At 41.7% G+C, this 12,261-nt stretch overlaps 1 protein-coding gene across 2 annotated transcripts; it reads left to right on the top strand.

Moving 5' to 3' along the window:
* Positions 1-5,818: 5,818 nt before the first annotated feature.
* On the top strand, positions 5,819-6,448 carry LOC128588973 (transcription initiation factor TFIID subunit 11-like). 2 transcript variants are annotated; one of them, XM_053595820.1, is made up of 2 exons: positions 5,819-6,211; positions 6,309-6,314. In XM_053595820.1, exons 1-2 carry the CDS (start codon positions 5,819-5,821, stop codon positions 6,312-6,314), a joined length of 399 nt encoding a protein of 132 aa, XP_053451795.1. The 2 variants fall into 2 exon arrangements, with proteins under 2 accessions (XP_053451795.1, XP_053451794.1); XM_053595819.1 differs by having other exon boundaries at positions 5,819-6,448.
* The last annotated feature ends 5,813 nt before the right edge of the window (positions 6,449-12,261 follow it).

Below are 12,261 nucleotides of genomic sequence, written 5' to 3'. Positions count from 1 at the left end.
GGGCATTTAGTTAGGCCTTGAGGACCTCATAATATTTGGATGGGAAGTAACAACAGGACATTCTCAATGAAGTAAAAGCTTATGGGCAACAAAGCTAAGGCCTAATTTAAAGACAATGAGTGAAGTTGTTTGAGTGGAGTGATAGGTTCAGGAAAGTGAGCTGTGGGAGATCGAACTGCAAAGGTTAGATAAGGGGAACTTGAACTTCATGCTAAGGAAGTTGGACCTGTGGGCATCTGAAAACTTTGGAGGGAAAGGTTTTGTCCAGAAGAATTATTAAACACAGCAAGTCAGCCTGAGAAAGTCACAGAGGGTGAACAGGAATAAGTAGCACTTAGAGGTCAGAAGAATAGTGGAAAGTTTCTTGTAGTAGGCGAGGCAGGAGAAGAGGAACACAGAGGAAATTTGTAGCAACTGAAATAAGTAGGAAAAGATGAATGTGAAGGGTATTTTAAAGGAAAAGTTGGCAGGAAGAATCAATACTATTGTAGGAAAGAGAATTTAATTAGCTTTGTAAAGTGAAGAGGGAATATTCATGACTTGTTGGGTTGAGCACTATATTTTAAAGAAAAGGTGTCCCAATCCACAAATCTAAGAGAAAAGGAGCATGATAAATGATTAAGCCAAAATGACTAAAAGACTTTTAAAAATGATAAAATGAACTCAAATGAAGATTAAATGTTCAGGATCTGCGAGTCTTGGCTCAAACATAACTCCTTAGGGTTAACTTACAGGATGCATCTTGGTGATTCTTCAAAGTCTTCTCACTAATGGCAGACCTCGCTGCTGAAAAATGATGGTTGCATATTAAATCGGTAGCATGTATAGCCTTTACTCTATCTTCCCTTATTTCTACAGGCAGGTTCACAGAGACTATTTGAGTCCTCTTAATGATCTTTTTTTTTTTTTTTGATGTAATAGTAATTTCAGAGCCTTCCTTTCTCAAAGAGTTGATTGGCAAAATGCTGGACCTTGAGGAAAGGGTTCATAGGTAAATAGATTTAGGAAAAATTTCCTATGAGTCAGAGGCCAGTAAGGAGACAGAAACCTACCAGTTATATGGACAGAAAGAATATAACAATGTAAAACTGTTAAGCAAGTAACTGAAAAGCCAGACAAACACTAAGTCATCTTAGAGGTAGCAAATGCAGGTAGCAGTGATCACCCCTAGGGCTAGTATTATTAAATATACTAGCTCGTATCCCTAGGGTTGGTTCTATTCATACTAGAGGATTGCAGGAAAGTACCAAGGAACTGAACTTAGATCTCAGTGGTGGGGGTGATGCTACTGAGCTCAAAGGAAGAGAGGCTCCTAGGATCTGGGATCCAGACCTCTGAAGAGGGGGTGCCAGCCAGCTGCTACTGGCAACTCTTATGCAAGAAGTTGGTTCTATAAGAGGTGGGAAAAGAACAAACTGGATTTAGCTACAGCTACAAAAAGTTCTTGCTGCCACCAATGTGCATCACTGCTAGAATGATGCTTAAAAGCGCGAAACACGCAGGAAATTAACAGGAAGTCTCCCTCTAGTCTCCCTGGCCTGCTCCCATCCCCACAGAGGGGGGTCAAGAGCTTGTGTTGGGAGCTGAGACACAGTGGCTTAATAACTGGCACATGCCACTTCCTGCATCAGCCCCTTGGGTAGTCGCTATGTATATTAAAGACTCTGAGCAGTTCTAGAGGAAAGAAAACATTTCAACTTTGGGTAACTGAGCATTTCTCAAATTGTTTGCCAGGATTCTTATTAACCCCCCTTCCTTTTCCCCAATATAAAAAAATTCACATGTAAAAATCAGTGGGTTGAATCTATACATATTAATATTGAAAGATGCCTATTTGGCTGACTTCATTTTTATATGAAAACTAAAATATATACCTATATAAAAACAGAGAAAAGGTTTGATTTAATACCACACTGTAAATAGTGGTTATCTGCCAGGGAGGGTAATAGTTACCAGGCTTTTTTCACTTTCTACTTTGCTTCTCTGTTGTTTGAATTTTTAAAAATGAGTGTACATTACTTCATGATCAGAAAAAAAAAACATCACTTTTGGGGGACAAAGGAAAGTACCACCTAGCACCAACAGTCTTCACAAGATTAGCAATGTCCCCATTAAAATGTGGCACCAAAACCGAACACAGCATTTTGAAAAGAAGAGAAAAATGAAGTAAACAACATTTGCTAAACACCTACTACATGCCAAGCTACTGGGAATGCAGCATAAATTATTTAACATATTAGCATTTAGCATGTTAACATTATTTAACATGTTCTTTCTCCCTGAATAATGCAGGCCTTTTTTTTTTTTTGCAGTTTTTGGCCAGGGCTGGGTTTGAACCCACCACGTCTGGTATATGGGGCAGGATTTCTATCTTAGTTTTCTGACACATCTTACTCCTTTTAAGGGATGTTATAGGGTAAATTATAACCCTCCAAAATTTTTTGACTGAAGCTCTAACCCTGAGTACCTCACAATGCAACTATATTTGGAAGAAAAGAAATAACCAAAATTAAATCAGAAATAAATGAAGTTGAAAATAAAAGAATCATTCAGAAAATTAATGAAACAAAAAATTGGGTCTTTGAAAAGATAAATAAAATCAATAACCATTGGCTAGATTAACCAGAATTTTAAAAGCAAAATCTTTAATAACCTCAATCAGAAATGAAAAGAAATGAAAACTGATACCACAGAGATACAAGAGATTATTTCTGACTACTACCAAAAACTCTATGCCCAGAAATTTGACAAAGTGGAGGAAATGGACCAATACCTAGAATGATACTATCTTCCTAAGATTAACCAGGAAGAAATATATCTCTTGAACAAACCAGTATTAAGCACTGAGATTGCAGAAACAATAAAAAAGCTTCCAACAAAAAAAAAGTCTGGTACCAGATGGCTTCATATCAGAATTCTGTCACACCTTCAAAGATAAACTTGTTCCCATACTGCAGAAAGTATTCCAAAAAACTGAGAAGAGTGGAATCTTCCCCAACATGTTCTATGAAGTAAACATTACCCTAATACCAAAACCAGGAAAGGACCTCAACTAAAAAGGAGAATTTCAGACCAATTTCACTAATGAATATAGATGCAAAAATTTTTGATAAAATCCTAGCCAATAGATTATAGCTACTCATTAAAACAAATTATACATCACAATCAAGTATGTTTCATCCCAGGGATGCAAGGCTGGTTTAACATACACAAATCCATAAATGTAATTCACCATATCAACAGAAGCAAAAACAAAGACCATCTGATCCTCTCAATAGATGCAGAAAAAGCATTTGACAAAATTCAGCATTCTTTACTAACAAATACATTTAAGAAAATAGGCACAAGTGGCACATTTTTAAACTGATTGAAGCCATCTATGACAAATCCACAGCTAATATCATACTGAATGGAGTAAAACTGACAGTTTTTCCACTTAGAACTGGAGCCAGACAAGGATGTCCTCTATCACCACTACTATTTAAAAATTGTGCTGGAAGTTCTAGCCTATGCAATTAGACAAGAGAAGGATATAAAGGGCATCCAAATAGGGACAGAGGGGTCAAACTCTCATTCTGTGCTGAGGATAAGAGCTTATATTTAGAAAATCCCAGAAAGTCAATCGCAAAACTCCTGGAAGTGATCAGGAAATACAGTAATGTCTCAGGGTATAAAATCAATGTCCACAAATCAGTAGCCTTTGTATAGTCCAGTAACAGCCAAGTTGAGAAGCAAATCAAGGACACAATTCCCTTCACAGTAGCTTCAAAGAAAATGAAATATTTAGGAATATACCTAACAAAAGAGGCCAAAGATCTTTTTTAAAAAGAATTATGAAACCCTAAGAAAAGAAATTGCAGGAGAGGGCTGGGGTCAGGGTGTATTGCACACCTTTTGGGGGCAGGACACGATTATAAGAAGGACTTTACCTAACAAATCCAATCAGTCTAACCTAATTCTTTGTACCCTCAATGAATCCCAAACTATAAAAGAAAAGCAATTAGATTAAAATGAGGCCCTTGGGGTGGGGCCTAATCCAATCTGACTAGGGACTTAAAAGAAGAGGAAATTTGGACCCAGGCCAGTGAAGGAGTGAACTTGTGAAGATACAAAAAGAAGGAAGAAGGAAGAAGGAAGAAGAAGAAGGCGGCAGTCAGCTGTTTGCAAGCCAAGGAGAGAGGCCTCAAAAGAAACCAAACCTGCTGACACCTGGATTTGGAATTCCAGCTGCCAGAACAGTAAGAATATAAGTTTCTATAGCTTCAGCTCCCAAGTTGATGTTGCTTTGTTATGTCATCCCAACAAAGGACTTTTTATGGCTTCTGTGTGTTCTACAGGATCTTTGTAAGAGGCTGAGCATTTACCACTTTGATCTCCATGCTCTCATTCATTTATTCAGTGACTCTGACTTGAGCAGCTTCCTATGCCAGGCACTGTTCTAGATCCTTGGGGTAAAACAGTGAACAAAACAAGAAAAATCTCTGTTGTCCTGAAGCTTGGATTCTATTATACTAGGGAGAAGACAGGAAAGAAGCTAGATGAGTAAAATAAACACTGTGTGCATTGTGATAAATAAGTAAAATATATAATATGGTAAATAGTGATAAACTATAAAAAGATGAAAAAACAGAGCTAGACAGAGGGTAGATGGGGTAGGGGCATCCAGGGAATACTTCATGAGGTAGGTGATCTTGGGACAAAGACTTTTTATCACTATTAGAATCCGGTGCTCCTAACAATCAGAGGGCAGTCTTGAGTAGGTTTCTAGAGGTCATTTTAAATGTTTTGGTCTTCTACAAGTCAGCAACCATGCCTTTCCAACACTCTCCCAAGCCCAAAACTGCATTGCAATCACTCATTAACCAGCTAAGAGATGCTCAGGGCAATCACAAACCTGTTTTTCTCTACAGAAAACTGGGTAGTCTCAGTGACTGGACAAAGAGGGTCTGGCTGCCTGTCAATGTCAACCAAGAGGCAGAGATGGATAAGGTCCACAAAACTTTATTGGTCAGAAGTCCACTGATTCCAAAGAAACAGAGTAGCCTCTCTAAAACTGTTCTGTGCTCCCATCTCCAAAACCACCATTTTATTCATAAAAGTTCAGCATAATTCAGTGACCTTTTACAGTATTTCCAATTCAATCTCCTAAATCAATCCTCCTAAACTACTTAAGATAGGCCTCCTTAAGGTGGGATCTAAATTTACAAAACAAAAGGAATGGAAAAAAATGAGGTGAAGTGAAGGGGTCTCTGAAAAGCAAAAAGCAGCCTGTGCCTATTATTTAGAGGAACTCTGTAAAGCAGAGAACAACTCCGAGGGAGGTAAAGTTGACAAATCAAAGCATAGGGCCAGAGAAGGTCATGGTAGGAATAAACTTGTTCAAAGGCAGGTGGAACAATAGGGCAGAGGGGCTCCTGTGAAAGCGGGTGTAGTGCGAATAAGATGGAGTCAAGCAGGCCAAGGTCCTCATGACACAGCTGGTCTGATTAGTGTAGGTCCTGCCTGACCTGCACTGTTTCCCATTTTTACTGTTTTGTAAATTTAGCTCCCATCCTAAAGTTATATATCTATCTTGAGTAGTTTAGGAGGATTGATTAAGGAGATTAACTTTTGAATTGGAATGTTGTAATTAAGTCACTGAGTTATACCAAAGATTAATGTGATCTTTGCTTTGAACTATGCAAATTGGGAAAATTTTCCACATTGGAAAAAAGAATAGCATTCAGTATACAAGAAGTAGAAATTTGGGCAGTCCCGATCCTGGAGCTAGTGCGTCTGGCATTGCTATAATCTCCTCTCCCCTCTAATTCTGTCCCAGATGGACAATGCCCAAGAGTCGCCCACAGACCAAGGTAAAGAGACAAGGGAGTCAGAGGAAATGGTGGCTGCTCCCAGGGACCCAGGGGCTACTGATAGCTACAGAATCCCAGAGGAAACTGACAGAAATGGAGATTCAGACCTGAAAGAAGCCACGGTGGAGAAAGGGAAGCTCAAGACTCAGGATGGCTCAGATTTAACAGCAATTGAAAGGGAAGACTCATCGTTACTAGCTCCTGCAGCCAAAAAACTGAAAATAGATACTAAAGGAAAGAAAGAGAAGCAAAAAGTGGAGGAAGATGAGATTCAGAAGATGCGAATCCTGGTTTCTTCTTTTTCTGAGGAGCAGCTGAACCGTTATGAAATATATCGCCGGTCAGCTTTCCCTAAGGCAGCCATGAAGGGGCTGATCCAGTCTGTCGCTGGCACCTCTGTGTCTCAGAACGTTGTTATTGCCATGGCTGGTATCTCCAAGGTGTTCATCGGGGAAGTCGTAGAAGCAGCCCTGGATGTGTGTGAGAAGTGGGGAGAAAAGCCACCACTACAGCCCAAACATCTGAGGGAGGCCATTCGAAGGTTAATGTCAAAGGGACAAATACCTAACTCAAAGTACAAAAAAATTTTGTTCTAGACCCAAGTCTCGAACTATCTATTATTGACGGAAGAAGTACTGGTGATTACTTACTCCAGACTTCCTATTAAAGGTGTCTGCACTGGTGCTTCCGTATCTCCAGTCATCCAAGGGTTCCATGATTTTAATATTTTTCTCACACCTCTATTATCTGCATACCTAGAAAGCATACAGTTTATTTCATACTTGTCTTGACTAATTTTAGGACCTCTTAGATCCCACAAGGGACCATTTTGAAATATTTGTCTCTTGACTAGTTGAAAGAAAGGTATATGGGCCTTAAACATCTTCTGGACAGGAGAGCTTTTTTCAGAGAGAGAAAACCTTTCTCAGAGAGCTTTGATAATTTCACATTTAAGTTCAAAGATGCTAAGATAGGCTTTTTCTAATGTCTGGCTTTAAGTAGACCAAACCATCAGAATGTTTGACTTGTGATTCCCTACCACGAAGAATGTGATAGTAACAGGAATAGTAGAAAAATTAGTGCTTATAACGATTTAAGTTGCTCCTGTGGATTTTGGGGAATGATCATTAAACTGTTTTCCAATTTTCCAAATGCATATTCTTTGCCTGCCTAGCTGGTTGGAATGATGAGAAGTCCCTTATTCTTTCTGGTATCCCAATAAATTGCCTTTTTTGTGGAAAAAAGAAAAAGAAGTAGAAATTTGAGTAAAGATCAGCGAGCTGTTTTCAGCCATCCCTCTGCTGTTAACATTTGTTAACAATAGCAGGGATAACTTTGCCTTAACGTTTGTAGAGCTTTTTTATGTCTGTCAATAAACTCTGAGTACTCTAATGTGGCACATACTCTTTCTTTCATCTTGGTGTCCTGTCCTCGGAAGGGGTGTGTACCTGAAAGCCTGTGGCCAAGGAACCCTTTGTGTGGCTTGAAGTGCGTCCCTGGAAGGAATGTGAGGCTGGCAAGCAGGGTGCTTTTTTCTGGCTCTCTTTTTGCAGGGATGGTCACCCTACTAGTCTGTTTTTGTGACTCTGTGTTTGTTAGTGATGTATCTTTCAATTCTTCGTCTGACTTCCCCAGAACTGGCTGTTCAAAGCTCCAGTGCACTTTTAAATGTCATATAGGACCTCACGATGGGTGCTGTCAGCAGGGCAGCTTTTCTGGCTCAGATACACCCCTTCTCCTCCACTTTCAAAACTTTACCATGGCAATCATTCAAAAAAAAGATAGAAAGTGCCTAAAAGTTATTTGCATCCAGTCAAAACTGGAAATGGCTTTGAGTGTTTGTTTGCATTCCTGCTAGAGAGGACCTTTTTCGTTTGCTCACACACCTTCCTATTTAAACAGTCAGGAAGGAGTTGGAGAAGAGCAGAGAAGAATCGTTTCCAGGCTTTAGTGATTTTCTGGCTGACCGCGACTAAATCTCCTTAACCTTCCTTTCGTAAAGCCATCATTTCACACAATAGCAGGGATAAAGGAACTGGTGGGTTTGATGTTGTTATCAAATGTTTAGAGCTTGTGGTTAGAGGAGACAAAAGCAGGCGGCTGTATTTGCATGGGGTTCTCTTCCTCCCTCCTTTGCTGTGTGGCTGCTCTTGTGATCAACTCAGGACAGGCAGCTGCTGCCCCCCTCAGCCCTCCCCAGACCCCTGAGGAGACAAGCTGCCTGCCACTGCTCTGGTTCTCTTGCTCTTTGGGGACAGCCCATGGCTCAAACCTGGTGGCTGTAAACTAACAGTGAAGCCCATGGCTGCTGTGACCTGTAGCATCCCTCGTTTGGACCCCAATTTCAGCTTCATTATGCCTATGTGTACCTGCGGGGCAATCTCAGGGACAGCAAAGAAACTTGATGGACAGAGAAAACAAAATGAATTTTACAGACTCCACTAAGCCACCCTGATGACCTTAGAATAAAGAGCATGGACAAAGGTGGCAGCCTCCCAGATAAGACGGGCTACTGTGATGCCTCCTGGGTCCTGGTTCTGAGACTGGTGAGCATGAACCTTCTGTATAGAAGATCTGCAAACATGAAAAAGCAGTAGCCATGAGGGGCTCTTCCCGGCCTCCTCGCGACCCACAAATAAAGGCAGCACAAGGTGAAGAGGCTCTTGGTAATTGAGGCCTGGAGGCTACTAGCAGCATCCCTGACTCTACCCATTCCCAGGACCTCGTCTACTGGTGCCAGATCCCCTTAGGATTCCCCGAGTGACAGATGGCTCTCCCGGATGGCCAATCAGCACAGATGTGATCCCAGCCTTTAGATAAATAATAGCTTGTGCTGGCATGTACAGTAACCTAAATTTGTCCAATTATGAATCCAGCAGATGCCACGGTCTTGGGCCCCTATGGTCAATTTAAGGACAGACGTACTACACAGAGTAGAAGATGAAGCAATGTGTTTGGAAGGGCTGAGTTCTGGTCCCGGCCCCTCCATCAAAGAGCTAAGGGACCTTGGCCATGTCATTTCCCCACTCTAGGCCTCAGGGTCCTCAGCTGTATTGATTACAGCCATGGGGCTTGCAGGCCCCTAATCCATGTGTCACCTACATGTCAGTTTTATTACCCTGCCCTTGGAGAGCCTACTGAAGTTCACTTAAACTTGAACCTTCTTGTGGGGAGACCCCATCCTTCCAGTCTCTGGGGGTTGAAGGAGGATGGCTGGTGGCTCTTTCACCTCCTGTTTTCAGTTAATTCCCTCCTCTTATTGCTTGTGTGTGCCAGCCTGCCCTCTGATGCTCTTACAGTGGCTTTACTCTTTCAGTGATTTCCGCCAACAACCAATCACACACAAAAAATTCCTAGCACAAAGCTTCCATGTGGGAGGCAAGCTTAAAACATGTGGGATGGAAACGAGCAAACCCTAAAGATTTGATAGGAGACCCCCCCAGTACTTGAAAGCCCTTCCTGCCAACCTCCAGCCTCTGGACACACAAGTCATGCCTCATTCTCCCTCCCCACACCCTGTTTTCTTCTCAGGAATAAAAGCAAATCCTTCCCACCCTTATCTACCAGCTCTGCTTTTTCCTTCCAGACCCTCTACAAGCCTCATATGCTCCCTCTCCAGTGGTCCATTAACATATATTCCTCAATGTAGTTAGTTCCCTTCTAGGAGCAGTTGTGGTGCCAGCTGTTATGTTAACACAACCACACACACACACACACACACACACACACACACACATGCCCAGTTAATCCCGTTAGTCTTATAAATCCTCAATATTTTGATTTAACAAGAATTGGTGGAGTACCCACTGTGCTTGGCACAAGGCTACTCACAGTGAGATCTAAAAATGATGTATCCAAATTGGCACCTACTCAGGTGGGAAAACAAGATTAAAACACACAGAGCCCTGATTATAATTAATTGGCAAAATGTGTGCTGGAGAGGTGAGGTGAGGGAAGAACCAAGTGGATACCAGGAGATCTTCACAGAGAAGATAAAACTTGCCAGGGCCCCAACAAGGAAGCTGCCTGTACCAAGTACATATTTCTAAAAGAAAATAGTTATTAGAGTCTGAGAGCAGAGCCATCACTGTCTGAGATGTGGAGTGATGTTCTCTGCATATGTAGCCTTTGCTGGGAAGTTTATCATGACCCCATGTATGTTTGCTCCAGCACAGACATGGTACTGGTCCTCACCCAGTTTCCCTCTGTTCTCCTTTCTGTTGAGCACTTATTAGAAGCCAGGCACTGTGGAGTTATGTTCTAGATAGCTCAGCAACAGGAGAGGTAGGTTTGTGCTTACGCGCTGGAATCACCTGCCATTAGGAACAGGCACTTTGGCTCTGTTTGTCAGCCTGGGTGCTTGGGTCAGTGGGACGTGTCCATGAGAGCATGACAGGGGCAGAGCATGGCCAGTGAGTGTACAATCAGGGAAAAATGAAGATACACTCCCAGCAGCATGTATTCACTCTGTCATTCATTCTTCCACTGGTCTTTTCTAGAATGCTCAGTATGTGCCAGGGAACAGAAGAGGGGGTAACATTCATCCCTTCCTTGCCGGGAACTCGCTGGTCTTATAAATCCTGCATGGTGACTACTGTGATAGGAAAGGCCAACACAAGCTAAGAGGCACTAAAGAAAAAGTTACTAACCCTCTAGATCTGTGGGTCATAAGAGAAGCCTTCACAAGAGGAGTGATCTTGGGAAAAGGAATACCAAATATGTATGCAGAAATAGAGGATATGGAATCTACAAAGTCTAACTATGTTAAAGAGTTTTGAGTCCTCCAGAAATAGAAGTTCAACCTGGCTGGCCTAAGAGTACTAAGGTGGAGTAAATGAGATGAGAGAGGGCAAGGTCATGAGGCATCCATAGGGGTTGGGTCTTTGGTAAACCATGTCTGACTTCTTTCCCATAGTCTTGGGGTCCAACTGGAGCTTTTTAACATGTGGGATCGGAGGTTCACATTGTCTCCTAGAGAACTCTAGGGTTGGTGCGAAGAATGAACTGAACAAGAAGGGGCTGGTAAACAGCAAGATAGACAGGAAAGTGGTACAATGCCCAAGAGAGATATGACATCTGGGGGGGGAACCTGTGGCCTCCAGGTTACATGTGGCCTTCTGGATCCTTGTGTGCAAACTTTTGACTGAATCCAGATTTTATAGAATAAATTGTTTTAATAAAGGGATTTGTTCTGTGAAGTTTGGATTCAGTCTAAAGGCTGCAGTTGGGGATCTGGAGGGTCACACTTGGGGATCTTGAGGCCCTAGGCTCCCCACCCCAGCCAACAGCCAGGCTTACCTTGGTCTAGCTATTGCTTCATAACATTTAAATACCATCAATTAGGAATGCAACAATGCTGTATCAGTGTACTTTCTGTAGATTAAAAGTTGTACCCCATGATTAAAAAGAAAGATATTTATTCTTAGCATTCTCCTTGAAGGTGACCTATAAGAATTGCTGGGGAGTTGCAAGCTGAGAGCCCCTCTTCTCTCCCAGAGATTGCCTGAAGATGTATCTGGTTGCTGAATAGAACGTGCCTCTTTTGCTGCTTCTCCTTAATATGATGAAATTCCCCAAGCACAAGGGGGAAACTGGGCCATTCGGTGCATAAGTGATTACAAAAATTGACTTTTATGGTGATTGTAGATTCTCTGACATGCCTCCCACCCCGTGGTGTGTGAGAAGAAAATGTGTGATAGGTCTCACCCTGAAAGCAAAGGCACAGCACTTTCTGGAATCTTCTGCCAACCTCGCAATCTGGTGCCACAGCCAAAGGTGTCCTCCAGAAACACGGCACCAAATACTTCGGGGCTGGCCCTTTCCTCCCCCCTCTGAAAACTACTGTTCAATAGGTAGCTCTCTTTTTACTCCTCTAAATATTTTTCCGATTGAATATCCTTAGGTGTGAAATTGTTTTTCCAGGAAGTCTAGATTTTGCAGCTGGAGTTTGGGGAACCATAGAGAAGGAGTCCAATAAACTATCTCCTTCTAAGCTACAAACACCAATTAAACAACTGTGCTTGCACCTGGAATGGCAGAAATTGCTTTAAAATCCTCAATCCATAGCTGTAATTACCAGATCATATGTAGAAACGTGGAATTTGGGAGTTATTATGGGTAATAGTGAAATGGCCTATTTATTGCCCTATCTTGGCTAGAATGTTTCTTGAGTGATTTGTTTTCTACTTATTGATTCCAGCTATGTCATGCCCAAACATCTGATCAATGGAACCAATTTTTCAGCCCATTATAGGCTGAATAATCTGAAAGTAAAAGAATATGAAAATAATTAGGGGTAAGCAGGTGATATGAGTAGAGGCAGAGAGGAAGGAGAAGGTTGTCTACTCCATTCCAAATATTTAGATTGGCTTGGGTTTTCGACTAATTGAAAAAAATTTTTTCTCAATGA

This window comes from Nycticebus coucang, chromosome 6, assembly GCF_027406575.1.
Source record: "Nycticebus coucang isolate mNycCou1 chromosome 6, mNycCou1.pri, whole genome shotgun sequence".
Classification (NCBI taxonomy): domain Eukaryota; kingdom Metazoa; phylum Chordata; class Mammalia; order Primates; family Lorisidae; genus Nycticebus; species Nycticebus coucang.
Note: the sequence above shows the minus strand (reverse complement) of the source record. Positions and strands in the feature narration are given on the sequence as shown.

What these genes read in the sequence shown, in the direction of transcription:
- LOC128588973 (XM_053595819.1), top strand. Translation starts at nt 5,819, where the DNA reads ATGGACAATGCCCAAGAGTCGCCCACAGACCAAGGTAAAGAGACAAGG.